Source organism: Ctenocephalides felis, unplaced genomic scaffold, assembly GCF_003426905.1.
Source record: "Ctenocephalides felis isolate EL2017-DRISC unplaced genomic scaffold, ASM342690v1 CF-g0.4_SCAFFOLD_03572, whole genome shotgun sequence".
NCBI classification, from domain to species: Eukaryota; Metazoa; Arthropoda; class Insecta; order Siphonaptera; family Pulicidae; genus Ctenocephalides; species Ctenocephalides felis.
In genome coordinates, this window is record NW_020539726.1 from 35,650,822 (window position 1) to 35,678,627 (window position 27,806).

The 27,806-nt window shown below is 30.0% G+C and overlaps 1 protein-coding gene across 1 annotated transcript in view; it reads right to left on the reverse strand.

Annotated features, from left to right (window-relative positions):
- Positions 1-3,236: 3,236 nt before the first annotated feature.
- Positions 3,237-27,806, reverse strand: part of LOC113388420 (DNA-directed RNA polymerase I subunit RPA1-like) — a 55,315-nt gene continuing 30,745 nt past the window's right edge. Inside the window, 18 exon segments of the mRNA XM_026625798.1 lie at positions 3,237-3,346; positions 3,349-3,433; positions 3,499-3,609; positions 4,086-4,193; positions 5,357-5,493; positions 5,563-5,665; positions 5,734-5,872; positions 8,050-8,900; positions 10,627-10,632; positions 11,911-12,081; positions 13,004-13,132; positions 13,908-14,193; positions 15,926-16,092; positions 18,111-18,269; positions 19,925-20,688; positions 20,691-20,976; positions 23,607-23,885; positions 27,085-27,455. Coding sequence (XP_026481583.1) covers positions 3,237-3,346; positions 3,349-3,433; positions 3,499-3,609; positions 4,086-4,193; positions 5,357-5,493; positions 5,563-5,665; positions 5,734-5,872; positions 8,050-8,900; positions 10,627-10,632; positions 11,911-12,081; positions 13,004-13,132; positions 13,908-14,193; positions 15,926-16,092; positions 18,111-18,269; positions 19,925-20,688; positions 20,691-20,976; positions 23,607-23,885; positions 27,085-27,455 — 4,262 coding nt within the window.

Genomic DNA, 27,806 nt, shown 5'->3' on the forward strand with positions numbered 1-27,806 from the left:
GGCGTCGTGCCTTAAGGCAAATCGCTAGAACTTCCAATAATGTAATATTCGAGGGATTCTAAATGTTTTCAACATAGATTATTATAAATGCTGTAACTTTCGTTATTCGTATTTTATAGACAAATTATAAGAGCTTACGATTTGGACGACGTTTATATATGTTTACATAAAAACTAAATAAAAAAAACCTAATCAAAGGGAGTTAGAATGTAGGACCTTATCTCATATTTCTAAGAATTATATAAACTGAATTGCAAAGTTAAAATTATATATTTAAAGTATATGGGTGAGCTTTAGAACTTTAGCTAGAATTAGAATTAAAATTTGAATTATTTTCGATATAAAAAAATACCCCAAAAGCAATCGTTTGGTCAACACAAGCAGGAAGTTTTTTGTAACATTTAAATCGGATGCTCCGTTCTTTCAAAAACTAGATTTCTATTTTCTGCACTCTTTGCTTTTCGTATCTCCGAAACGGCTCGATCTGTCTTTGCCAAAATCATCTTCGTTGACGATTTCGGGCGCACGGATCAACAGATTTGAATGATTCAAAAAACGTTCGATTCGTATTGACAAGGAGATGTGCTGATTAGTTTTTGGCAAAGCCAGGTCTAGCCGTTTCGGGACTAAAATTACAAAAATCGTAATTCAGTTTCTGAGAGATCGGAGCGTCCGATTTGAATATTTCAACAAAGATTTTATGTGTATTGACTAAGTTTGAATTTTTGGAAAGGCAGGTCAAGCGGTTATGGACTCTCAATAAAAAAATTAAAAAAAATGCCATTTGACGGGTCAAAAATGTTTATTAGACATATGCAAATCAAATTATCAGATATTTTATAGAGATTTTAACAATGTGTACACAATTTTTTTGGGTTCAGTACCAAGTTTTAAATATTTTTTTGCAAAAGGCACGTCCAACCGCTTCGGAGTAATGGAACGCATAGGATGTGAAAAGGGTTATGCAGTTTTTGAGAGTACGGATCATCCGATTAGATTAATTCAAATAACAATATGCTTGTGTAGACGGTGTGCAAAAAATGCTTTAACAAAAAGTTTCGTAAATTGAAATTGATGAAAATTAATAACAAAAAATTCAAAATTTTCAAAGAAATTTTAAGTTTCAAAAAATTCAAGTTTTCGAAATTTTTCATCCTGTTCAAAAAAAAATCGATTCCTTACAAAAAGTTGAGAATATTTAGAATCTTTCAAAAAATCGAATATTTTCAAAAATTTATAAATTGTCAGAAAATTTAAAAAAAAAATCGATTTTTTTCAAAAATTCCAAAAAGATTCGAATTTATAAAAAAATTTCAAAATTTTGAAAGGACTTCAAAATCATCAAAAAAATAAAAAAAAGAAAAATTAACAAATTTCTTATAAACATACACACAAGTTGTTTGTAGAATACGCTTGTCGCCTAATGAGCACTTATAAATTAGCAATATGTATTTATAATTAATAATCTATTTGAAATTATTCAAAACAATCATCGATTATTTTCATTTCTCGAATGTTTAATTACGGTACGGGAAGTACCAGCAATTTGCCTTAAGGCACGATGCATACACCACTAGTTTATGCATGAATTTAAAATCTATGTAAGTTTCGATCTTTCCTCTTTTTTAACCTACTTTAAAAAATAATCCTTATTTAAATCTGTCAATAAATCTTTTGCATAAAGCGAATTGTTATGCGGATATATCATATTCTGTACACAATATAAAAGGCATATCACTCGAATAGGTTTAATGGCGCGTAAAACAGATACCGCGTTTTTAAGGGATTTTTATATTTTAAAGGGAAAAATTTATTGCGATAACACTGACATACTGTTTCAATATATATAATGCGTTGGAAAAATAAAACAACTAGGATATACATCTTACGGAATATATTGTTATGGCAAGAACATGTTATGAAGAACTTTCAATACTAAATTTTGTCAAAAGCCATGCGATTGCTGTGCAGTCAGACGTATTTCTCAGATTGTCAGATGGAAACCTAATGTAAAAACCGCACAAATGTCAAAAAAAAAAAACGCTCTCAGATAACAGGGTATTTCTGACTCAGCTTCGTAACATAAGCGTAACGTTGCAGTTTATGTGTAAAACTCCTTAAAGCACAGCAAATACTCCATGTTTTGCATTATTTTGACAGTATGATTCAGTAGCACAATGTATGGAGCATAACATGGCCTTGCCATAACATTGATACAAATTTTTACCCCTGACTTTTATACTCAATTAAAACACACTTTCTACAAACAAATATATATTCTCAAAAATACAAATAACATTCTCGCTTACATCTTATTACAATTACACAATTCAAAATTTTTTCAAAATTTCACCCAAAAGCCACATGTGAAATTTTATTTAGTAAAGAAACAGTACCCGTACCTGTACCACAGGGCTGTCCTACCATCAGTCGACCTGAAGGGGAATTCAGGTCATCTTGCATACCTGAAAAAAAAACATATACATATATACTAGCCGACCCGGCAAACATTGTACAAAATTAGTTACAGATGGCACAAGCATTTACTTAATAATAAAATCGAAAGTGTCCATATTAAGGACCACCCTAATATATATTTATATGTTTTCCAAAATCGTTTTCTACTCGACGAGACCTTTCAAACGATACCCCACATGCCATAAAAGATACAACCTAAATTTTATTGAAGTAAAACTTCTTTATGCTCGTTTACTAAAAATTCATTAAAAGACTGTATTTTGTAAACAAATGTTTTTTCGGAAATCGTTTTCTACTCGTCGAGACCTTTCAAACGATACCCCACATGCCATAAAAGATAGAATCTAATATTTTTGAAGTAAAACTTCTTGAAGCTCGTTTACTAGAAATTCATTAAAAGACTGTATTTTGTGGACAAATGACCTAGTTAATTTCAGTATTTGCTATGAAAGTTTTGCACGTTACATGTTTTAACAGTTTTCCAATAAAATTTGATATTCTAATATTCTTTGCGATTATAATTATGATAATATATAATGCTTGTGTTTTGTTTTACAAAAATCGTTTTCTACTCGTCGAGACCTTTCAAACGACACCCCACATGCCATAAAAGATACAATCTAAATTTCTTGAAGTAAAACTTCATTAAGCTCGCTTACTAGAAATTCATTAAAAGACTGTATTTTGTGGGCAAATGACCTAGTATTCGCTACTATATATATATATATATATATATAATATATATATATATATAATTATTACCTTTTATGGTAGCGCTTGTTCAAGAACGTCAATGAAGATTCATAACTCATTTGCTGCAAAGGTGACACCGATGTTTCCAACCCGGTTCTGCTCAAGGGTTGGAAAGTCCGTAGTATGTCATGTAATCTGCGATCAGTAATAAATGTATAGGGTCTACAGTGATTCGTAAACGTTGAAACACGTTTTGCACCTCCTACAAAAACAAATTATAGTATTAATTATTAGGAGAGACAGAAAAAAAGTTTGCCAGGTCCTTACCTTTACTATCACTCGGCTAGCGGCTTCAATGCCGGAAGTTTGGGCGATGCAATGGACGTCGTTTGAGTATAATTTGTTTAAATCTAGTAGATCATTGTATTTGAACATTTCCTAAAATTGCATAAACATTTAGTTTATAAATTAATATTCAAAAAAAAAGATTAAATAACAAATATTTATTCCTTAAACGTTTCGACATTGATGTGTGTCATCATTCAGTAATCTAAAAAACATATAACATAAATACAAAGTTGATGATAATATAATATATAAAAAAGGAGGAAATATACATACCGAATCGGAAAACAACAGAAACAATTAATTATGATGTAAAATTGATTGAACACTAAATTTGTGTAAAATAATAAAATAGTATTATATTAACAAACGAAAATTGAAGGAGCACATATTACCCTCCTATATTTAATGTTATTAATAGCGGTGCATTGTGGGCACTGATCAAGGTTATAAAGCAAGTGTAGTGAAGGTCTGGGAGCGGTGGTGAGATATTTATATATATACACACACAATATATATATATATATAATAATATATTATTATTATTATTATTATTATTATTATACTACAACAATATTGATGCCATCAGTTTTAAGAACAAGTTCGCCGTCGTTGTTCTGGTAAGTTATGGCTCGTTTAATATCGGTGTTTCCCAAATGACGGCTTTTCAGCAAGGCCTTTCAGGATTTCAGGTAGATTTACTTTTGTGTAATGCATGCCCAACTAGAAATAAAGAAGAAAACTAGTTGAAAGTGGCATAGTGCCTTAACGCAAATTGCTAAACATCCCGCACCGTAACAAAATATTCGAGAAATTTTAAACGTTTTCAAATATATTATTACAAATAGTGTAACTTTCATTATTTTGCTATCTTATGTTATATCTGAGCAAATCAAATGTAAATCATAAATCAATTACAATGAGATTATATCGCCAGCGAAAAAGTAAAAAATACAAACAGTCAATGAATGTATGTTAATTTCAGTTACTTGAAGTTCTTCAAATACAATTACATGATGAGTGAAATTGTGAGAACAGTATTTCTTAAGGCGTTGTTTAACATGATAATTCTCAGCATTTTCATAGATATTAAAGAATATTAAAGCAACACAGCTTTATTCTATCATGGCGAAGATATCTTTTTACGAGTGTTACTTTATTACTATTAAACATTATTCAAAATTGTTATATAATGTTTTTTTTTAGTCTAATATATGTTGCGACAGTCTAGAACACTTTCAGGCAATTTGCAATATTTTCAGATTCTCTCAGAACATTTTTAAAATGTCTAAATATTTTCAGACGATTTACAACATCGACAGATTTTCTATAAAATTTTTAGATCGTTCAGAATATTTTTAGACTATCTAGAAGATTTTTAAAGGTTTTGCAAGTTTTTCCGACTGTTTAGAATATTTTTAGACTAATTTTTAGATTTGAAGAATATTTTTAAATTATCCAGGACATTTTTTGATGATTGGGAACATCTTTAATCTTACTGGGACATTTTAGACTGTCTGAAACACTTTAGGCTATCTCGATTAGAATAATTTCAGTCAGACCAGTTCGAGCAATTCACAACTATCTAGAACATTTCTAAACTATCCAGAACATTTTCAGGACTACAAAGAACATTTTAAGACTATCTAGAAATATTTCAGACCACCTACGACTTTTACAGGCTATCAAGAACTTCCTACTGCCCAGAACATCCTCAGACTATCTAAAATATTTTCTAACTACCCAAAACATTTTCAAGCTATCAAGAACATTTCTAGACTATCCAGAACATTAAAAAATAAAATAACTTAAATGTGAAACAATTTTAAGGTTAACTTACCGTGAAAACATATTTGCACCACAAGAAGTTCGTCTCATCAAAACTGAAACCATCATCGCACATTTCGGTTTTGACATCATCGGCATCATTACCATTCTCCAAGTTCTTGGATTCATTTGAATCTTCATCCATATCATCTGCAACAAAAAAAAAATTATAAAAATTTCATAACCTCAAATAAATAAAAATCTCACCAATACCCTTACCTTCTGACGTAACATCATTCTGTTCATCTTCAGACACATCGTATTCCTGATCATCCTTCTTCCTAGATCTTTTTCGAGCGTTTGTCGCATCTTCATCATCACCCTAGAAAAAAAAACAATTAATTAACACACTACTTTTAAATTTCATCAGAGTTTTTTTTATTAACTTACAAGTCCCTCATCTTCATCAGACGTAGCATAGTCTTCTCCAAAAGTCTTGTACCCTGATTTCTTCGCAGCCTTGTCTTCATTTTCATCATCATTGTCTTTTTTATTTCTTTTGGATTTTTGTTTTTCGTCCACAATTAACCTAAGGGATAAAAGATAATAGAATTTAATAGATAAAAGAATTTAATAGATAATAGAACGCTATAAGGAGGGCCGTTACAAATACCCGTTACGAGGATTTTTGCGGGTATATTTACCCTAACTTATGACTTTGAAATAGTTCTCTGAAAGTTTTTTTTTATTTAGATTAAGACTGTTAATAATATATTAAAATACGAGTAAAATTAAAAAGGACTCTACTGACAAGCAACTGAAACTAAAAACGTGAAATAAAAAAGGGACTCTACTGACTATCAAATTGATTACAAGACATTAAATAGAAAATGGACTCTACTGACTATCAAACTGAAATACAAGACATTAAATAGAAAAAGGACTCTACTGACCATCAAATTGAATTACAAGACATCAAATAGAAAAAATGAACTCTACTGACTAGCAAGGAATTTTTCTTTAATTTCTTCAAACGACTAAAAAAATTTAGTCGTTTTAGTTATTTAGTTATAGTTATAATATTTACTAAAATCTAGTAAAAAATGTTCTATATAATTTTGCGAGCAATTTATTGGAACATTGTTCTGATACTGTTAAGCAATATGTAAATTTTGGACAATTTTTTACATTTTTTTGAATATCTTGAAATTTTTGTTCCGACTTTTATGTTTTATATATATTAGTAAAAACTACGTAGTCAAATTTGATACTGAAATTAGTCAAAATTTCAGTACCGAAGTGTATACAATAATTTTTACTAGATTTTAGTAAATTTTATGTAGTTTTTACTAATGTACACAAGTTATAATGTCATAAAAGAAAATCAAATAATCAAATCAAAGAAATATAAAAAAAATGTCCAATCACCCAAAAATTTCATACAAATTACCAAGAAAGATTCATCCAAAAAAGTCTTAAGTATTGCTGGGAAAGTAAAAAAATGTCTTTAAAATACGAATTAGTCAAAATTTTAATATACAAGTGTATACAACAGTTTTTACTAGATTTTAGTAAATTTTATCTAGTTTTTACTAATGTATACAAATTATAATGTCCTAGAATAAAATTAAAAAATATTTGAAGAAATATAAAAAAAATGTCCAATCATCCAAAAATTTCATACAAATTACCAAGAAAGATTCATCCAAGAAAATCTTAAGTATTGTTAGAAAAGGAAAAAATGTCATTGAAGTACGAATTAGTCAAAATTCAATATCCAAGAGTATAAAACAATTTTTACTAAACTTTAATAAATTTTATCTAGTTTTCGCTAATGTAAACAAATTATGATGTCATAAAAGAAAATCAAAAGTTATTTGAAGAAACGTAAAAAAATATCCTAAATTGATATATGCAATACAAATTATGAAAATACTAAAGTCCGCATTTCAATTACGAATTATTCAAAATTTCAATATGCATGTGTACAGAACATGTTTTACTAGATTTTAGTAAATTTTATCAAGTTTTAACTAATGTAAACTACACCTAAGTCTGTTTTTACACGGTCTTTTTGTACACGGTTTTGATATAACACGGTTTGAAAATTGAATATTTTTAATTTTTTTACACGACTTTGTTCCATTTAGCACGATTTGAAATTGTATGTATGTACTTAAATTGTTTTTGTCAAATTTATTTTTTGCGAAGTATGTTCATATCACAAAAAAGTATTTTTACGAAGTTTTATTTTTTACCTTAAAAATTGAATAACTTATTCTTTTCGTTCACAACATAGTTTTTTAGTTCCTGAACTTGTTATACATTTAATTTATATTACTTTGAAGATTAGAGTGCATATTAATTTCTATGCTTGTGAAAATAAGCATTATATATTTGATTTAATAAAATAAACATGAATTCTTGTTCTTAAAAATTCTTGTTTTTCACCAATTTCAATAGGTTTTAGAGATTAGGAACAAATCACCCATTTTTTTATAAGAACAATATCTTTTTTTACACGTTCTTTTTTACACGGCTTTTTCTGGAACCAATCTACCGTGTAAAAACAGACTTAGGTGTAATTATAATGTCCTAGAATAAAATTAAAAAATATTTGAAGAAATATAAAAAAATGTCCTTGTACCAGAAAATAAATGTTCCAACAAGTTTATACAAAATTTCGCACAACAAGATTTCAGTAAATGTTTTCTAGACTCTAGTAAATTATTTTTTAGCAAAAATTACTAAATTTTTTCTACTTACATTTGTTTGCTATTAGAAGACTTCACAATCGCCCTCATCAGCGAAGGACAATACTTCTGCTCCATAAACTTCATGATCCCCTTCGGTTTCACACAAAAATCGTTCTTATAAGCACCATGAGGCAAAAACTCAAACTTTACCGAATACTTGTGCATTTTATTCCTCGCACCGGTGACTATCCGATGCACTTGGACCTTCTTCAAAACTTCGGCAATCGTAACCCTCACCAACCTCTTCCTGAGGCGTTCGGTTTCGGAAAAATGTTTGGCTACATTTTCTCTGAAAGGGATATCCATGCAAGGGGTTTTGATGTCTTTACTGGCAGTCATTAAGATTTCTTTGAGACGAGGAATACCCAAAGTGACGTTCATTTCACCTCTGCCAGCAAAATGGAAAGTGTTAAGGGTCATTTGAGTAGACGGTTCGCCCACAGACTGGGCTGCTAGGAGGCCTACGGGTTCACCGGGTTCACATAAAGTGGTCATCGCTTTATACTTGATCATATCCTCAAAATCCTCCTTAACATTCTGTTTATCCAAATAATCCTTCATCAAGTTCTCCAAATTTTCGTTTATTACCCCAAAGTAGTGATCGGGTTGGTATTTTGAGATCAGGGGATCCGGACACATGTTTTTCAACTTGGCTTTCAATTTTTCTTTTTCTTCTTTAGGGATCGCACGCCACATTTTGATGACCTTTTTGGTCAACCGGGTTCTGCCGGTCATTTTGGATTTTTTTTGGGCCGACTCGATGCTGTCTTTTTCCGGCAAATATTTTCTGGAGTACTGCGCGAATGGACTTGTTCTGTCTTTTTGTAAGGGATCGCCGTATTTGCGCTTCCAACGTTTTAACTAAAAGGTAAAGGAACTAGGTGTAAGTGGATAGGATAACACTTTTAACTTTCCGTAGAATTTTTTCCAACTGGTTGATTCACCAGGACAGCAACATAATGACAGTAAATGAAGAAATTCAACAAAAAACAAGCAACTACAAAAAAAGAATAGACGAGCACCCAAATTACTTGGCAAACAAAGTATACTCAGAAGCGCGCCCAACAAGGCTAAAACGAAAAATTCCAAATGATCTTATAAATTATTATTATTATTATTATTATTATTATTATTATTATTATTATTATCTTACTATTTCTATTATTGTTATTTTGTTATATTTTGTTATTTTTCTAGTATTATTTTATTATTCAGATATTTTATTTATATTATTTATTAATTTTAATTTTATTATTATTTGCTTATATTTTATATCAAATCATATTACGGATATTATTTTCATGTAAATTTTATCCTTTGCACTTTTATTTATTTAAATTTATGTCATTATTTATCAATATTACTTGATGTTAATAATTTAGCAGTTGTAATAATTATTGAAATTAAAAAAAAAAACTTTCCGTAGAATAAGATATAGTAATCGCAAAACAACCGAAAATAATTTTTTTTGCACATTTTTACGTTTCAGAGGTTTCTGAACACTTTGGCATACTTCAGAAAAAATCAACGTATCTGTGTGTTTGTATGTGTGTGTGTGTGCGGATACAAATTTTCCCTGACGATTTCAAAAGCACTAACATATCATAAAATATCATAATAACAAATCATCAAATTCTTCTTAAAAATGATCATTACATCACATTAAATTGTCAGATATTTTATAAAGATTTTTATATTGAGTATACATTTTAAATTAAAGAATTGTTTTAAAATAGTGTTTCGGCGCGTACGCGCTTCTATATTTCGTAATGATACTCCTCCTAAACGAATATTCGGATTTTGATAAATCTTCATGAACTTTCTCAAGGGATTTTTTTAGGGTGTTGTGATTTAAAAAAATATAGCTAGATTGTAGAAATGAATTAAAAAAAATACAAAAAACCGCTTTTCATTGTTTGACATTGATAATATTTGAAATTATTGTTTGGCGATTTGATTGATATTCGATTTCTATACATGAGATGTGTCGATTACTTTTTACCAAAGGCAAGTCCAGCCTTTATAGTAAACGCAAAAAATAGAATTTTTTGTATATTTTTAGGTTTCAAAGGTTTCTGAACACTTTGGCATACTTCAGAAAAAAATGATGTATGTGTATGTGTGTGTGTGTGCGTATGTATGTGTTTGTGTGCGGATACAAATTTTCCCCGACGATTACAAAAACACGGTTCAACCGATTTCAGTGATTCAAAAATCATTCGATTCCTATTGATGCAGAAATGTGTCGATTACTTTTTACCAAAGGCAGGACAACTCGTTCCGGAGACACGAGGCAAAAAGTGCCTAAAATGTTGATTCAGTTTTTGAGAGAACGGAGCGCCCGATTTCAATGATTCAAAAAACATTTCACTTGTATTGACCAAATGTAGAGTTTATTAAATTTTTAAGAAGGCAGATCTAGCGGTTTTGGAGATCGATTAAAAACAGTCCAAAAAATGCCGTTTGAAGGTTAAAAATGATCATTAGATATATGCACATCAAATTGTCAGATATTTTATAGAGATTTTTATATTGAGTATACATTTTCGAATCATTGTTTTTTGTTAAACCGCGACGCGGCGCGTACGCGCTTCTATATTTCGTCTCTAAGCAACGAGTGAAAAAAAGTTCCAAAACATTTCAAAATAAAAATAACATTTTTTAAAAAAAGTCAACTTCTACAAAATTCAAAATTTTCAAAAATCTCAAAAAACATTTTTATCAAAAAAGTCAATTTGTAAAAGTTTCAAAATTCTCAAAAAACATTTTGATCAAAAAAGACAATTTCTGAAAATTTCAAAATTCTCCAAGATCTCAAAAAAAAATTTATCAAAAAAGTCAATTTCTAAAAATTTCAAAATTCTCAAAAATCTCAAACATTTTGATCAATAAAGTCAATTTCTGAAAATTTCAAAAATCCCAAAAAACATTTTTATCAAAAAAGTCAATTTCTAAAAATTCCAAAATTCTCAAACATTTTTATCGAAAAAGTCAATTTCTAAAAATTTCAAAATTCTCAAAAATCTCAAACATTTTTATCAAAAAAGCCAATTTCTAAAACACAATCAAATGTGGAGTACCTAAAGGAACAATCAAAAGGCCCCTTATCATAATTTTTTTATATATAAACAATTTAAAGGAAATGTAAATAAGCTCAACTAAATACACAGAATTATATAAATTATGGTGCCAAAAGATTCAGAATGACATGAAACTTAGAATTACACAAAAAAAACTTTCTAGTACTCCTGGAAACATAATACAAAAATTCTTATCAGAAAAAGTGTAAGAAAGAAAATTAAAAATTGTTTATAAAATTATCAAATGTGGTGTACCTCAAGAAACAGTTCTAAGGCCCATTATTATATTTTTTATATACAAACAATTAAAAAAAAACTACATTAACACAGAATTTTACAATTTTAGTGCCAAATGATGCAAAATGACTTGAAACATAAAATTAGACAAAAATAAACTTCTCCTTTGTCAACTTTATAATAAATAACAAGGAGAACCTCAGGTTTACTCTTCTAGAATTTTGATGAAACTTTGCATGGTGATAGAGCTGATAGTCAAAAGGAATGGTGTAAAATATTATAGGCCTATGAGAAGTGGTTAGAGTATAAAAATTAAAGTTTTGCTAAACAGACCGCGGTAATAGTCTCGGTAGCTCAGTCAGTTTAAGCACTTGCTTCTACTTTTTCAAAACTTCAATTAATTTTTATAATCCAACCACTGCTCACAGGCCTATAATATTTTACTATTACATTTGACTATCAACCCTATCACTGTGCAAAGCTTCATCAAAATTAAAGAAAAATAAACCGGTGGTACTCCTTGTAAATTTAGTACGACATAAATTTATTATAACACTTACCTGTTTAATAGTTTGTGTCAAATCTTCAGGAACACCTTCTTCATTGAACTTTTCAACAATTTTCTTGTTCAAGATGACATCAGAATTATCATTCAAAAATGGAATTAGCTTTTTGTTCAAAAATTGAACTTTGGAAATATCCATTCCATCTTCCCCATACAAAAACTGCAGAAAAAAAATTAATATATAAATAATATAACTATGAAAAATCTTATGCAAGTACTCACTTGAATCACACTTAAAAATTGATTAAAAATTTATCAAATGTGGAGTACCTCAAGGAACAGTTCTAAGGCCCGTTATGATATTTTTATAATAAACAATTTAAAAAAAAAAAACAAAATAGCACAACTAAATACGCAGAGTTATATAAATTTTGGTACCAAACGATTCAGAATGACTTGAAAGATACAGAAATTCTTATCAGAAAAAGCGAAAAACAAAAATTAAAAATTGATTAAAAATCTATCAAATGTGGAGTACCTCAAGGAACAGTTCTAAGGCTCATTATTATTATTTTTTATATACAAACATAAAAAAAAAATTTAGCACAACTGAATACACAGAGCTATATAAATTTTGGTGCCAAACGATTCAAAATGACTAAATAAAAAAATTAATATATAGATAATACTACTATAACAAAATCTTATGCAAGCACTTACTTGAATCACATTGTTAAAAATTCAAAATTGATTAAAAATCTATCAAACGTGGAGTACCTCAAAGAACAGTTCTAAGGCTCATTATTATATTTATAAATATATAAACAATTTAAAAAAAAAACAAAATAGCACAACTAAATACGCAGAGTTATATAAATTTTGGTGCCAAACGATTCAGAATGACTTGAAAGATACAGAAATTCTTATCAGAAAAACGAAAATTAAAAATTAATTAAAAATTTGTCAAATGTGTAGTATCTCAAGGAACAGTTCTAAGGCCCATTATTTTTATTTTTTACATACAAACATTTGAAAAAAAAAAATTAACACAACTGAATACACGAATACACGATTCAAAATGAATAAATGAAAAAAAAATATATAAATAATACTACTATAATTTTTTTTATGCAAGTACTTACTTGAATCACACTATTGTCACTGTCGCGGACTGTCAGGTCATATTTAACTGTCAAGCCCTCCAAATGTTTGATCAAACATCTTTGGAGATAACCTGATCTACTGGTTTTGACGGCGGTATCAATCAGACCCTAGGGTAAAAAAAATATTTTAGTCCTAAATTTTCACCCTCCTACCACAGTTTTAGCTCTTAATATAAACGTTTAGATAGTCCGCGATTCAATTAAAACTTTTTTAAACAGTCTTTTAATGAATTTCTAGTAAACGAGCTTAAAGAAGTTTTACTTCAAAAAATTTAGATTGTATCTTTTATGGCATGTGGGGTATCGTTTGAAAGGTCTCGACGAGTAGAAAACGATTTTTAAAAAAACACAAGTATAGACTATCATAATTATATCACAAACAATATTAGAATGTCAAATTTTATTGAAAAACTGTTTAAAACATGTAACGTGCAAAACTTTTGTAGCGAATACTGAAATTAACTAGGTCATTTGTCCACAAAATACAGTCTTTTAATGAGTTTCTAGTAAACGAGCTTAAAGAAGTTTTACTTCAAAAAATTTAGATTGTATTTTTTATGGCATGTGGGGTATCGTTTGAAAGGTCTCGACGAGTAGAAAACGATTTTTGTAAAAACACAAGCTTTATATATTATCATAAATATATCGCATACAATATGTATCAAATTATATATAATACACATATATATATAGTATATGTGTCAAATTTTATTTTCGAAATTTTTAATCGAATCGCGGACTATCTAAATATTAATATTAAGAGCTAAAACTTTCAGAGAATTTTCTTTTATCAATTAGGAACCATATAAGTCCTTGGAAACGTCAAAATTCCAAAATTTTTATTATTCTTTCTACTTCTATTATTATAATCATTTATTGTTACCTCACGGCCAGCCATGCAATGGAAGAAAAACTCCTGCGGTTGAATCCCTGTCATGAATCGGCCATCAATAAATCCACCGGCCCTTGGTGAAGGCTCATAAGCAGGAAAACTGGGCAAAGACTTCCCTGAGATCATAACAGGTGGCCTTTTACCCTCCAATTCAATCTGGCCCAAAAGACAAGAGATCTGCATAGTGTTGACCGTGGAACCTTTTGCACCCGACTGGACCATCAGTTGCAAATTATTGTAGGGGAACTTGCATAGCAAACCGGCTGGTAAACAAGTCCTGGGGGGTAAAGGATACAAAAGTATAATTATGAGTCGTGCCTTAAGGCAAATTGCTGGAACTTCCCGTACCGTAATGAAATATTCTAGAAATTTTAAACGTTTTCAAATGTATTATTACAACAAATGCTGTAACTTTCATTATTTTTGCTATCTTGTTACATCTGAGCAAATCAAATATAAATCATAAATCAATTTATCTCCTATCGTCATTTCATTTCGAATTCAATTTCAAAAAAAAAATAGTTGCCTTATTTGCACAAAATTTAAAAAGTGCTCCCGTATAGTCACAGTCTAAACGCATTTGCAAATAATTCTGTGCGTCATTTTCACCTATACTGTGCTTAGCTTGGCGGCATTTTCACATTTTTCAATAGTTTACACAAAATTGGAAAAGTTCTCCAGCACGTAAACAGTCTAAACGCACTTGAGTAAACATTTGTACCAGAGTGACGCTTAGACTGAGCTTAGCCTGGGTGATTTTCTAAATTTTCAACCCAAAATTACATTTTTATAATTAACATAAAATTGAAAATTTTTTGAATACGTTTTTTTGAGAAATTTTATCTGTGCCATATTTTGAAAAATTTTATGTAATTTTTTGAGAAATTTTATTTGTCTTTTTTGGCATAAATATATTATTATTTTGAGAAATTTTGTTTATGCCATTTTCAAAGAAATTTAATATTTATTTCATTTTTGAGAAAATATATTTATCGCACTTTTTAAAAATTATACATATGTCGTTTTTGAAAAATTATATTTATGCAATTTTTTAGAAATTACATTCGTCATTTTTTAGATTAAATATTTATGCTATTTTTGAGAAACTATATTTATGCCATTTTTCAGTAATGCTATTTATGCCATTTTTCAGTAATGCTATTTATGCAATTTTTTGAAAATTTACATTCATGCCACTTTTTAAAAATTATACTTATGTCGTTTTTGAAAAATTATATTTGTGCCATTTTTTGAGAAATTATATTTGTCATTTTTTAAATTAAATATTTATGCCATTTTTGAGAAATCACACTTATGCCATTTTTTGAGAAATTATATTTGTCATTTTCTAAATGAAATATTTATACCAATTTTGAGTCATTTTTTAGATTAAATATTTGTCATTTTTTAAGAAATTATATTTGTCATTGTTTAAATTAAATTATTATGCCATTTTTGAGAAATTTTTTTTGAGAAAACGTTTTCAAATATATTATTACAATTACTGTAGCTTTCATTATTTTTGCTATCTTGTGTGTTATATCTGAGCAAATAATCAAATGTGAATCATAAATCAATTAATCAATCTTCAGAACATTAACAATTGTCATTTCATTTCGAATTCAATTTCAAAAAAAAAAAATAGTTTCCTAATTTACACAAAATTGAAAAAGTGCGTACAGTCACAGTCTAAACGCATTTGCAAATAATTCTGTGCGACATTTTCACTTATACTGTGATCAGCTTGGCGGCATTTTCACATTTTTCAATAGTTTTCACATAAAATTGGACAAGTGCCCCATCACATAAACAGTCTAAACGTACTTGAGTAAATATTTGTACCAGAGTGGCGCTTAGACTGTGCTTAGCCTGGGTAATTTTTTTTAATTTTTTCACACACATCTATTTTTTCTGAGGTATGCCAGTAAAATGTTCAGAAACCTTCAGAACGTCGAGAAATGCAAAAATTTTCATTTTCTAAATGGATTGATGATTTATATGAGACTTACTTGTTTATTCTGTTGGTATAGTTATTTAAGGCTTCTTTGTATTTTCTGTCAATGATTGCCCGGAATTTGGGATTTGTACTATGTGCCAACTCCACAGCCTCAGTTACTTCTTCAGCATCGGCTTCTTCTGTTAGGTTAACAGCTTCTGCACTTGCTTTAGGACCAACCTGTAAAAATAAGTTGAAGTCAGTGAAAATTATGAAAACGTTATTATCAAAATATCAACTTTTTTGAAATGTTAATATGAAAATGCACTTTTTGGCATATTTTTCGCAAACACGGTGCTCTGAAAGATCTCATTTGTATAATTATATACTCATTGGCATTTATAAAACATTTTCTAGGTCATACTTTTTTTTATTTATGTTATTTCAATTCAGAACCTAAATTTGGTATAGATCAAATGGACATTTTCCCAGTTGTAATTTCCCAGAATTTATCGAAGAATAGATAGTAATATATGAAGGTCCGGGGTTAAAAAGGTCCACCACCGATGTGTCAAAAACCAGCAAAGTTGAGCATTGTTTAACAATAATATTTGAAAGTAGAGGGAACAAGATGTATGACCAGCTAAAACCTTGATTTGAAAAGAGTAATCTTTGAATTTTTTTTTTTTAGATAGATAATAATAATAATAATAATAATAATAATCTTTGACATGGTGGAGATAAATGGTAATCTTTGAAAATCCATATTAAAAGTATTTTCTTCCGTTGGTAGTTTTTTAGCATTAGTTAAAAGTGTAATTATTTTGTCAAATACCTTTAAAATTAAAATAAGACATTAAACCAGTTTGCCACTTGGCCGTTCCAAGTTACCCCGTCTAAGGGGTAAAAAGTTCTAAATCATAAACCATATTTTAATGGTTTTACTGGATGTTGGCTATAGCATCTACGTCAAATTATTGACTATGGAAAATGATGCAGTTTCAACTGAAAAATAATCTTGCACGTTAACACGTTCGCGCCCAATAAAAGTTAGAGTAATCGAATTATTGTATTTTGATCGTTATATACTAGATGAATGCTATAGCATCCACGTTAAATTAGTGACTATGAAAAAAAAAACAGTTTTAACTGAAGAGTAATCTTGCACGTTAACACGTTCGCGCCCAATAAAAGTTAGAGTCGAATCGAATTATTGTATTTTGATAGTTATATACTAGATGAATGCTATAGCATCCACGTTAAGTTAGAGACTATGGAAAATGATGCAGTTTCAACTGAAAAATAATTTTGCACGTTAACACGTTCGCGCCCAATAAAAGTTAGAGTCGAATCGAATTATTGTATTTTGATAGTTATATACTAGATGAATGCTATAGCATCCACGTTAAGTTAGAGACTATGGAAAATGATGCAGTTTCAACTGAAAAATAATTTTGCACGTTAACACGTTCGCGCCCAATAAAAGTTAGAGCAATCGAATTATTGTATTTTGATCGTTATATACTGGATGAATGCTATAGCATCCACGTTAAGTTAGAAACTATGAAAAAAAAATCAGTTTCAACTGAAAAGTGATCTTGCATTTTAATACGTTCGCGCCCAATAAAAGTTTGAGTAGTCGTATTTATCGTATTTTGATCGTTATATACTAGATGAATGCTATAGCATCCACGTTAAATTAGTGACTATAAAAAAAAAATCAGTTTCAGCTGAAGAATAATCTTGCATTTTAACACGTTTGCTCCCAATAAAAGTTTTAGTAGTCAGAATACCATATTTCAATCGTCGTATTCTAGATGAATGTTATAGCATCCACGACAAATATTGCGCATCTATTTTACGCAACTATGGAAAAAGGAAAAAGTTGGCGCCCTTTAAAAGTTGCCGTAGTCACATTATCATATTTAAATCGTGAATGCTATAGCATCTACGTCAAGTATTGCGCTTATGACAAATTTTTGAAAGACATCAAAAAAGCACATTTCTACAATGATGAAGTAGCTGACAGTTTTACTGAACGTTGTCAGATAACTGTTCGTTTGATATGTGTTATTTGTTGTGATAAAATTGTTATGGTTTTCACAATATAGTTCATATTTTTGATTTCATTGTATTGACAAAATATAGACAAACTAATGGGGTCTATTGTTTTTATAATACCTCATTGTATAGAGAGCAATCAAACAACACATCCTTATACACTTAAATATATATATATATTATATGCATGTTATTACCTTTCTGGTTTCTGCGATAATTTTTGCTCTTTTTTCATCTGCTGATTTTTGGACAAGAATATCATGCACTCCTAATGTGAATCCTTCTCTTTGCAGAAAACTGGTGAACAATTTGGCAAAAGAACTTAGGAGCTTGTTCGACCAGGAACCACCATAAAGCTATAAAGAAAAACCGAATTGGGTAAGCAGAATTTGATAAATGATTAACATAGTTGATAAGATTTGAAAAAAAGTCAAAAAAAAAAAATCCTTGTTTGTGCATCGCAGATGGCGCAAGAATTTAGTTAATAATTTACGTTAAAAAATATATACGAAATTTTTAATTGAATTGCGGACTATCTAAATGTTAATATTAAGAGCTAAAACTTTTAGAGATTTTTTTTTATTAATTTGGAAGCAGTTGAGCCCTTGGGAGCAAAGAAATTCGAAAAAATCCATATTAAGGACCACCCTAATATATTTTTTTATTTTTAGTAGTCAAAATCGTTTTCTACTCGTCGAGACCTTTCAAACGATACCCCACATGCCATAAAAGATATAATCTCATATTTTTGAAGTAAAACTTCTTTAAGCTCGTTTACTAGAAATTCATTAAAAGACTGTATTTTGTGGACAAATGACCTAGTTAATTTTAGTATTTGCTCAAAAGTTATGCACGTTACAAGTTTTAAACAGTTTTGCAATAAAATTTGACATTCTAATATTGTTTGCGATATAATTATGATAATATATAATGCTTGTGATATTTTTTTTATTCTTTATTTTATTTTTTTATTGTGATATTATTTTTATATTTATTTAAAAATCGTTTTCTACTCGTCGAGACCTTTCAAACGATACCCCACATGCCATAAAAATTCAATCTAAATTTTTTGAAGTAAAACTTCTTTGAGCTCGTTTACTAGAAATTCATTAAACGACTATGTATTTTGTGGACAAATGACCTAGTTAATTTTAGTATTGGCTACAATAGTTTTATACCTCACATATTTAAAAAAAAATCTATAAATTTTAATAATGTAATACTTTATGCAATAAAATATTACGTTGTTATTACAATATAATCATCTTTTTTGGGAAAATCGTTTTCTACTCGTCGAGACCTTTCAAACGATACCCCACATGCCATAAAAAGTACTACTTAAATTTTTGAAGTAAAACTTCTTTAGACTATCTAGGCATTTAGAGTAATTTCTTGCCAAATTGTCGGAAAAAATAATAAATAAATATTTCAACTATTTAATGTTTATATTTCGACATCGCATTTGTGTCATCATTTAGCAAATTAATAAGTTAAAATATATTATATTAGAGTGGTCCTTAATATGGACATTTTTGAATTTCTTTGCTCCCAAGGGCTCAAATGGATAAAAAGCAATTCTCTGTAAGTGTTAGCTCTTAATATCAACATTTAGATAGTCCGCAATTCAATCAAAATTTTGTATGAAAATAGCATAAAAAATTGCGCACTATCTAAAAGTAAATATTAAGAGCTAAAACTTTCAGAAAATTGTTTTTTATCAATTTGGAACCATTTGAGCCCTTGGGAGCAAGGAAATTCGAAAATGTCCATATTAAGGACCACCCTAATATATTTATATATATATATATATATATATATATACAAATTTATAGAAGTCAAAGTAGTAATAAAATAGTTCTGTTATGTTACCGGCCTAAATCCTAACCTCCAAATGGTACAAGCATTAGAACATATTACGACAAAGACATTGTTTTTGGACAGTTTGCAACTGGTACCATAACAGAACTATTTTAGCCCTTAAATAGATCTTTTTTGTCATTTCTTCCCTTACCTCGTACATGCAATGAATCAGTCCATAAGGCGTAGCTCCATAATGTGTCTTATCCAAAACCCCGCACAGCAACTGCCCCTTCTGTATCACCACTTCAGCCTCGGTCATCTCATTAGAATTTTTAAATTGGGTACCACCAGCCAACCACGGTCTTGGTGTCTCCAGCTGCCAGGCATTTGCAGGAATTTTAGCAGTAGAATTCAGGGTCAAAGCAATAGCCTTTTTGGGTATATGGTTTATTATCAAAGTCGATATAACTTGTTTCCCTGACCAAAGTTTTACTGGTTTGAGTATGGCTGGTGGTAGAAGTTTGATGTCGCCTTGGATGTGGACCAGAGCGCTATAGACAAGCATGTGGTAATCTTCTTTGGTGAAAAATCTACCGCGCATGGATAGTCTTACCCCGGCTATCATGTGGTCCTGGATGAGACCACTGAGGGGTGTTCCGTCTTTAGGCACCAGGTACTGGTTGCAAACGTTTACAATGTTGTAGCCTTCGCTTCTGGCCAGTTCGTTTTGGGGAAAATGTGCGTTCATCTCGTCACCGTCAAAATCAGCGTTGTACGCCTTGCAATTGGCGTAATGGAGTCTCAAAGTCTTCTCTCCTGGTAAAATCCTGGCCTTGTGCGCCATTATCGACGGCTTGTGCAACGTGGGTTGCCGATTTAGCAACAAAATATCACCGTTACACAAATGCCTATGTACTATCTTAACCCCTTGTTTTCCGCTCTCCGAAGGCGTGAGGAGACGTTTAGCAATACTTTCCTTTTAGTGATTTCATCACTCGGTATTTTTATTAAAGAGCCGTCCTCGTTTTCTATCATGACAGCACCAGGATGGACGTTAGGGCCGTTCATGACCATTTTTCGCAGTTCTGTCACGTTCCAGGACGTTACTGGTACTGGATAAGATAGTTTCTTGGCGAATGCTTCGGGTACTCCGATTTCGTCGATGTTCAAATTCGGATCTGGTGTTATTACGGAACGGGCTGCGAAATTGACACGCTTTCCCATCATGTGCATACGGATAATACCTTCTTTCTTTTCCATAATCTGAAAAATATCAATTTTTGCATGTCTTTACGCTTAAAAATCTTTGAATGAATGTGTGCGTGTGTATGTATGTATGTGCGGATACAATCTTCCGTCGACGATTTCGTAAGAACGGATCAACCGATTTGAATGATTCAAAAAACATTCGGTTTCTATTGAAGCGTAGACTTGTTGATTATTTTTTGGCAAAGCCAGGTCCAGCCGTTTAGGAAATATGGAGAAAAAATTGCAAAAAATGGTTATGCAGTATTTAAGACTAAAAAAATATTTTACATAGCATGTCTCTCTATATCCTAAGACTTTTCGTAGGCCTATAATATTTGTCGGAACGCTGATTTTGTAAAACAATTGTAAAAGAATTATACTTTTATATTGTTTTATACAATTATACTTGTCTGTGTAAATAGAAATTGCACCCGAAAAAAATTATTTTACAAGAGGGGCGTTTTACATTCATTCTCTACTGATATGCAAAATCAGGCATTTTTTATTCTTAGAATAAAAAGGAACTTTACTAACGAGCTAATTTCGGAAATTTTTAGTATGTAAAAAACTCTACCCTCGTCTGTTTTGTTAAAAAAGATCTTTACTGACGAGCAATCAGAAATTTTTATTTTTATCCTCGAAAGTTCGAAATTTCTCAAAAAAAAATCAAGAATCTTCGGAAACTCAAGAATATCAACTCAAAAAAAAAAACTCAAATAGCTCAAGAATCTCAAATCTCAAGAAAACGAAAAATCAAAAATCCTCGAAAAAACTTAAGAACCTCGAGAATATCAAGAATCTTCAGAAACTCAAGAATATAGAGAATGTCAAGTAATTTTAATAGCTCAAGAATTTCTAGAATCTGATACATTTAAAAAAAAAATCAAGTGAATCAAAAACCCAATAATCCTAAAAAAACTGAATAATATTTAGAAACTCAATAATCTTAATAAAGTCAAATAATCAAGCGTCAAAGACTCGAGAATCGAATTTCATGAAAGTCAAGAAATTCAAATAGCTCAAGAGTTTTGAGAATCTCATGACTTTAAAAAAAAAAAACAATGAAATCAAAACCCCAGGCATTTTAAAAACGAACTTGAGAATCCTCAAAAAACTCAAGAATCTTTAGAAGCTTAATGACCTCAAGAAAATCATGAGAAAAAAATTCAAATACTTAACTCTCAAAAACTCAAGAATATCAAAATATCAATCTTAAAATTACTAACTTCAAGAAAGCCAAGAAACTCAAATAGCTAAAAATTTTAAGAATCTCATGATCTTGAAACTCAAGGGAATCAAAACCCAAGAATCTCAGGAAACTTCAGAAACTAAGAATTTTGAGAATCTCAAGAATCTCCGAAAATGGAAAATCTCAAGAATTTTGTGAATCTCATGACTCTCAAAAAAACCCAATTAATCAAAAACCAAAAATCTGAAGAATTAAAAAAAAAAGTGAAGAATATTTAGAAACTCAAGAATCTTTAGGAAATGAATAATCTCAAGAAAATTAAATAATCACCCGTCAAAACCCACGAATCCTCAATAAATTAAGGATCTCAACAAGAGATCAATCTTGATACATCAAGGATATCATGAATTTCAAAAAAAAGTCACGAGAATCAAAAAATCAAGAGACTCTCAAGGAACTTCAGAAACTCGAGAATTTTGAGAATCTTCAGAAACTCAAGAATCGTAAGATTCTCAAAAAACTCGAGAATCTTAAAAATCTCAAAAATCTTCAGAATGCTAAGAAATTCAAATAGGTCAAGAATTTCGAGAATCTCCTGACTCTTAAAAAAAAAACTCAAGAATCTTCAGAAACTCAAGAATATCACAAAAACTCGAATCTTAAAAAATCTCAAAGCTTCAGAATGTCAAGAACATCGAGAAAATCTAGAATGCTGAGAAAATTAAAAAGCTCAACAATTTTAAAAATCCTATGACTTAAAAAAAACTCGAAAATCCAAAACCCGAAAATCTCCAAGATCTCAATAAAAAACAACTGTAGAATATTCAGAAACTCAACGATTTTCAGAAACTCGAGAATTTTTGGGAATTTATTAATCAAGAAAATCAAGATTTAAGCATCTCGAGATATCAGTCATGATATATAAAGAATATTACTTTCAAGAAACTCATGAATGAAACTGGAACAAAAGACGTTATTTATTTAGAATTTTGAGTTTTTTATTTTCAAATTAGGTAAAAATAAATACGCGTGTTTCTAAAACGTGAGAAACGCTTGTACTTCAAAAATCAAATCATGATTTTTGGCTAAAACTTAAACCAACAATTTTACACTTTTCTGCTAATTACGAAGAAACGGCTCTGCCGATCGTCGAGCAAAACTGACTAACGCTAGTCTTCATCGAGTTACATCAAATGGCTTTTAAATTTTTGTAATCGGTTCAGCCGTTTTTAAGAAAACGTCGACGGAAGGTAAAAAATCGTCTTGCATACACACACACATACTTTTAATCCAAATTAGGTCTCAAGCTCTTCAGAGTGACTCGTAACGCCGAGAAAATATATAAATAGCTCGGAATCGGATTTTTTTCAAGAAAACATAAAGAAAAGTGTGTTTCATTCAAATACATTTTAATATATATATATATATATATATATATATATATATTATCACTTACCTGTTTCAGTCCCTGACCATCAACACTCCCAGTAATCTTATTCATCTCGACGTCCATTAGATGATCCACACTAGCTTGCAATTGCTGCCAAGCATTATTCAGCTTCTCGATACCAGTTTGTCCCATTGAATTATTATAAACGACTTGCGTCGTCTCCAACACATTACCCTCATTATTGACACATTGCAAAATTGCACGAACTACTGTACAACTGTTCAAAATCGCCTTGTAGACTTGGGATTGGGGATGCTCGATCATTTTACCGTTCATGTAATTCACCTAGAAAAAGTAATTGAAATAACTATCATAGGATATCGTTACCATCATTTATTGAAAAAAAAAATCTTTAGGCGCGACTAGGGTGTAAATCCGTACAAATGCAACGAAAATTGTTACGGCAAGGTCAAGTGAGAGTCATTCGCTCTCGATTAAATCATTTCTATACGGGTCGATTGTGATTAGTCGTCGTGTATGTGAATAGAGTTATGTCGTTTTATGCGTACCAATATCAACATGTATATATAAATAAATATTTTAAAGTTACATCGTAGTACAAATCTTGATTTAATGAAAAATGCCTGAATCAAAAAAATATTTTACCCCGCTTCTTGAAAATATTAAAACAAACTAAACATTTGTGCCGTGTACTTAACGTAAGTTTATTGATTAGAAATTATTTCTATATTATTCGTAGTTTCTATAAATCTTTGAAGTTATTAAAATGGAAAATATTTTTTAGGCAAGACAGATATTACTGCTGCTCAAAGAATGAAACTGTATCGACAGCGAAAACGTGAAAAAAATACCATCAGTCAATGAATGTATGTTAATTTTAATTACATGAAGTTCTTCAAACACAATTATTACATGATGAGTGAAGTTTCGAAAACAATACTTGTTTAGGCGTTGATTAACTCATAAGTTTCAAGAATTTCATGACTCTTAAAAAAAAACTCCAGGGAATAAAAAACCCTAAAATCTCAAGAATCTTGAGAAACACAAGAATATCAAAAAACTCGAAAATCTTAAAAGGCTCACATCTTCAAAATGTCAAGAAAATCAAAAAGCTCTAGAATTTTGACAACCTTATGACTTTTGAAAAAAAAAACTCAAGAGAATAAAAAACCCAAGAATCTCAAGAATAGGAACTCGAGAATCTTCAAAAACTCAAGAATCATTAGAAACTCAATAATCTCAAGTAAATTAAATAATCAAACATCAAAAACTTAAGATTCCTCGAATACTCAAGGATCTTAAAATATCAATCTTGTTTTATCAAGAATATCGTCAGAATCTCATGACTCTCAAAAAAAAACTCAAGTTAATTAAAAACGAAAGAATCCTAAAAAAAAACTGAAGAATATTAAGAAACTCAAGAATCTTTAGAAACTCAATAATCCCAAGAAAATCAAGAAACAAGAATTCAGAGACTCAACCCTCAAAAATTCAAGAATATAAATCTGTCGTTGTACTAGGAGTATTTTTTCGTTGTTAGGTTCTATTTGGTTTTGAGCACTGTTGTTTAGTTAGTACAAAGTTGGAAATTTTATTGCTCTGTTAAATCAAATTTTTCTCATAAATTGGAAATGATTAAAACTCAAAACATAAGTGTAACAATTTGTCGAAGTGAAGTATAAATTTTTTGAACAATACTATTTCAAAGTAGGGGGCAAAAAATATGTAACCACCCAAGGCTTCGAATCGACGTCTCTATCTCGAAATATGTTCACCGTAGTTGTCTCAAAAACAAGTATGAGTTTTTTCAACTGTGCTATTTTAAAGTAGGGGACAAAATGAGTCAACGAGCACTATAAATCTGGATATATGAAGAATCTCAAAAATCTTCAGAAACTCAATAATCTTAAAAAACTCAATTTTAAAATTCATAAATCTTTAGAATGTCAAATCGACAAAAAGTGAAAAATGAGAAAATGCCGCCAAGCTAAGCACAGTATAAGTGAAAATGTCGAACAGAATTGTTTGCAAATACGTTTAGACTGTGACTATACGGGAGCACTTTTTTTAATTTTATGCAAATTAGGCAACTATTTTTTTTATGAAATTGAATTCGAAATGAAATGACGATTGTTAATGTAATAATTGATTTATGATTTGCATTTGATTTGCTCAGATATAACAATAAGATAGCAAAAATAATGAAAGTTACAGTATTTGTAATAATATATTTGAAAACATAAAAGAGAGAAAAGAATCTACTGACGAGCAAGATTATTAAAAATTTGTGAAGTAATTAAAAATTTGTAAATACGTGTTCAATTGTGAGAGAAAAGGGACTCTACTGACGAGCAACATTATAAATTAGTAAAACGAATAAGATTTAAATTCAACTTTGATAAAAAGAAATAAGTGACAAAATTAATTTAATTGAAAAAAAGGACTTTACTGACGAGCAACTCATTTAAAATAATTAATTTCAATGGTAAAAAGAATACTGTTGACAAACAACTTCGTTCTAGTACACTATTAATATTTTACTAATTTCTAACCAAAATTTAAGTTGCTCGTCGGTAGAGTCTCTTCTCTTCTTTAAAAGTTGTTTTTATTTTTTATAAAATATTTTCGTAATTTTGGATTAAAAATTCAAAATTACCCAGGCTAAGCACAGTATAAGCGCCACTCTGGTACAAATGTTTACCCAAGTGCGTTTAGACTGCTTATGTACTGGAGCGCTTTAACAATTTTGTGAAAACTATTGAAAAATGTGAAAATGCCGCCAAGCTAAGCACAGTATGAGTGAAAATGTCGCATAGAATTATTTGCAAGTGCGTTTAGACTGTGACTATACCGGAACACTTTTTCAATTTTGTGTAAATTTAATATTTATCTAGGCCAGATTGATATCAAGTGTTAGTAATATTAGATGACTATTTGATATTTTATCAAATTTTAAGGCATTGCAAACATGCGGTTTGCCGACCCGGTTCTTTTGACGGGCGCCCGGGTCGACACACTTATATTAGCAGAAGATAAAAAAGTTGGATATCCATCTAGGCTACATTGATACCAAGTGTTTGTAATATTAGATAATTACTTGATATTGTATAAAATATTGGAGAAAAGCAGAAGATGGTGGATATTTTTTATATAAAATAAATAAAATTGTGGAAAAAATAATGTATAGAAATATGACAATATAATCAAAATGAAAATGATAAAAATAAATGAGTGGACTATATAACAAGATATTAAAAGTATTAGACTCAACTATTTTTTTGAAACTGAAATTAAGAAGTAATTCGAGATGAAATGACGATTGTTAATGTTCTTCTGGAAATAAATTGATTTATGATTTATGATTTACATTTGATTTGCTCAGATACAGCATGATATCAAAAATAATGAAAGCTACAGTATTTGTAATAATATATTTGAAAACGTTTAAAATTTCTCGAATATTTCTTAATTTGCCTTAAGGCACGATGCCATACACCACTAGTTTCAATTTTTTTTTACTTACCGGTCTGACATTCGGCGGAGGCACAGCAACGACTTCAAGAAACATCACATCAGTCGGATGAGTCGCCGTATTGTTGCCCTTCAAAACCGATATAATTTCTTGCAACAAATCCTTTTCTTGAACCCACAATTTTCGGAAATACTCTCTACAATCCCCAGGGAATAACAGGGTCATGGAACTTTTCATAACTTTCGAATCATCTTTATCTTTAGCCGCGACTTCTATCATCAATTTATGATGCATGCCACTGATTTTAATCAAATGCTGTTTGCAATGCATGCAAATTTTTTTGACTTGAATCTGTTTTATGACGGTGCTTATGAAGTTGCTTCTGATGCCTTCGATGTTTTTGTTCTTTTGGGTAAAGTTACCTGGAAAAGAAAATAATAAAGAAATAGGGTTAATTCTGCCGCATAACAGACCAATGTTATGGCAAGGCTATGTTATGAAGAACTTTCCACACTAAATATTGACAAAAGTCATGCGGTTGATGTGCAGTCAGGCGTATTTCTCAGGTTGTCAGATAGAAAACCTAACCCAGAAACCGCACAAATGTCAAAAAAACGATGTTAGGTAACAGGGTGTTTTTGACTCGGCTCCATAACAGACGAGTGACGTTACAGTTTGTGTGTAAAACGCCTGAATGCACAGCAAATACATAATTCAACGTTGCTGTTATGAAAAAAGACCACATTCTGATTTTTTTACTAGGAGTATTTTTT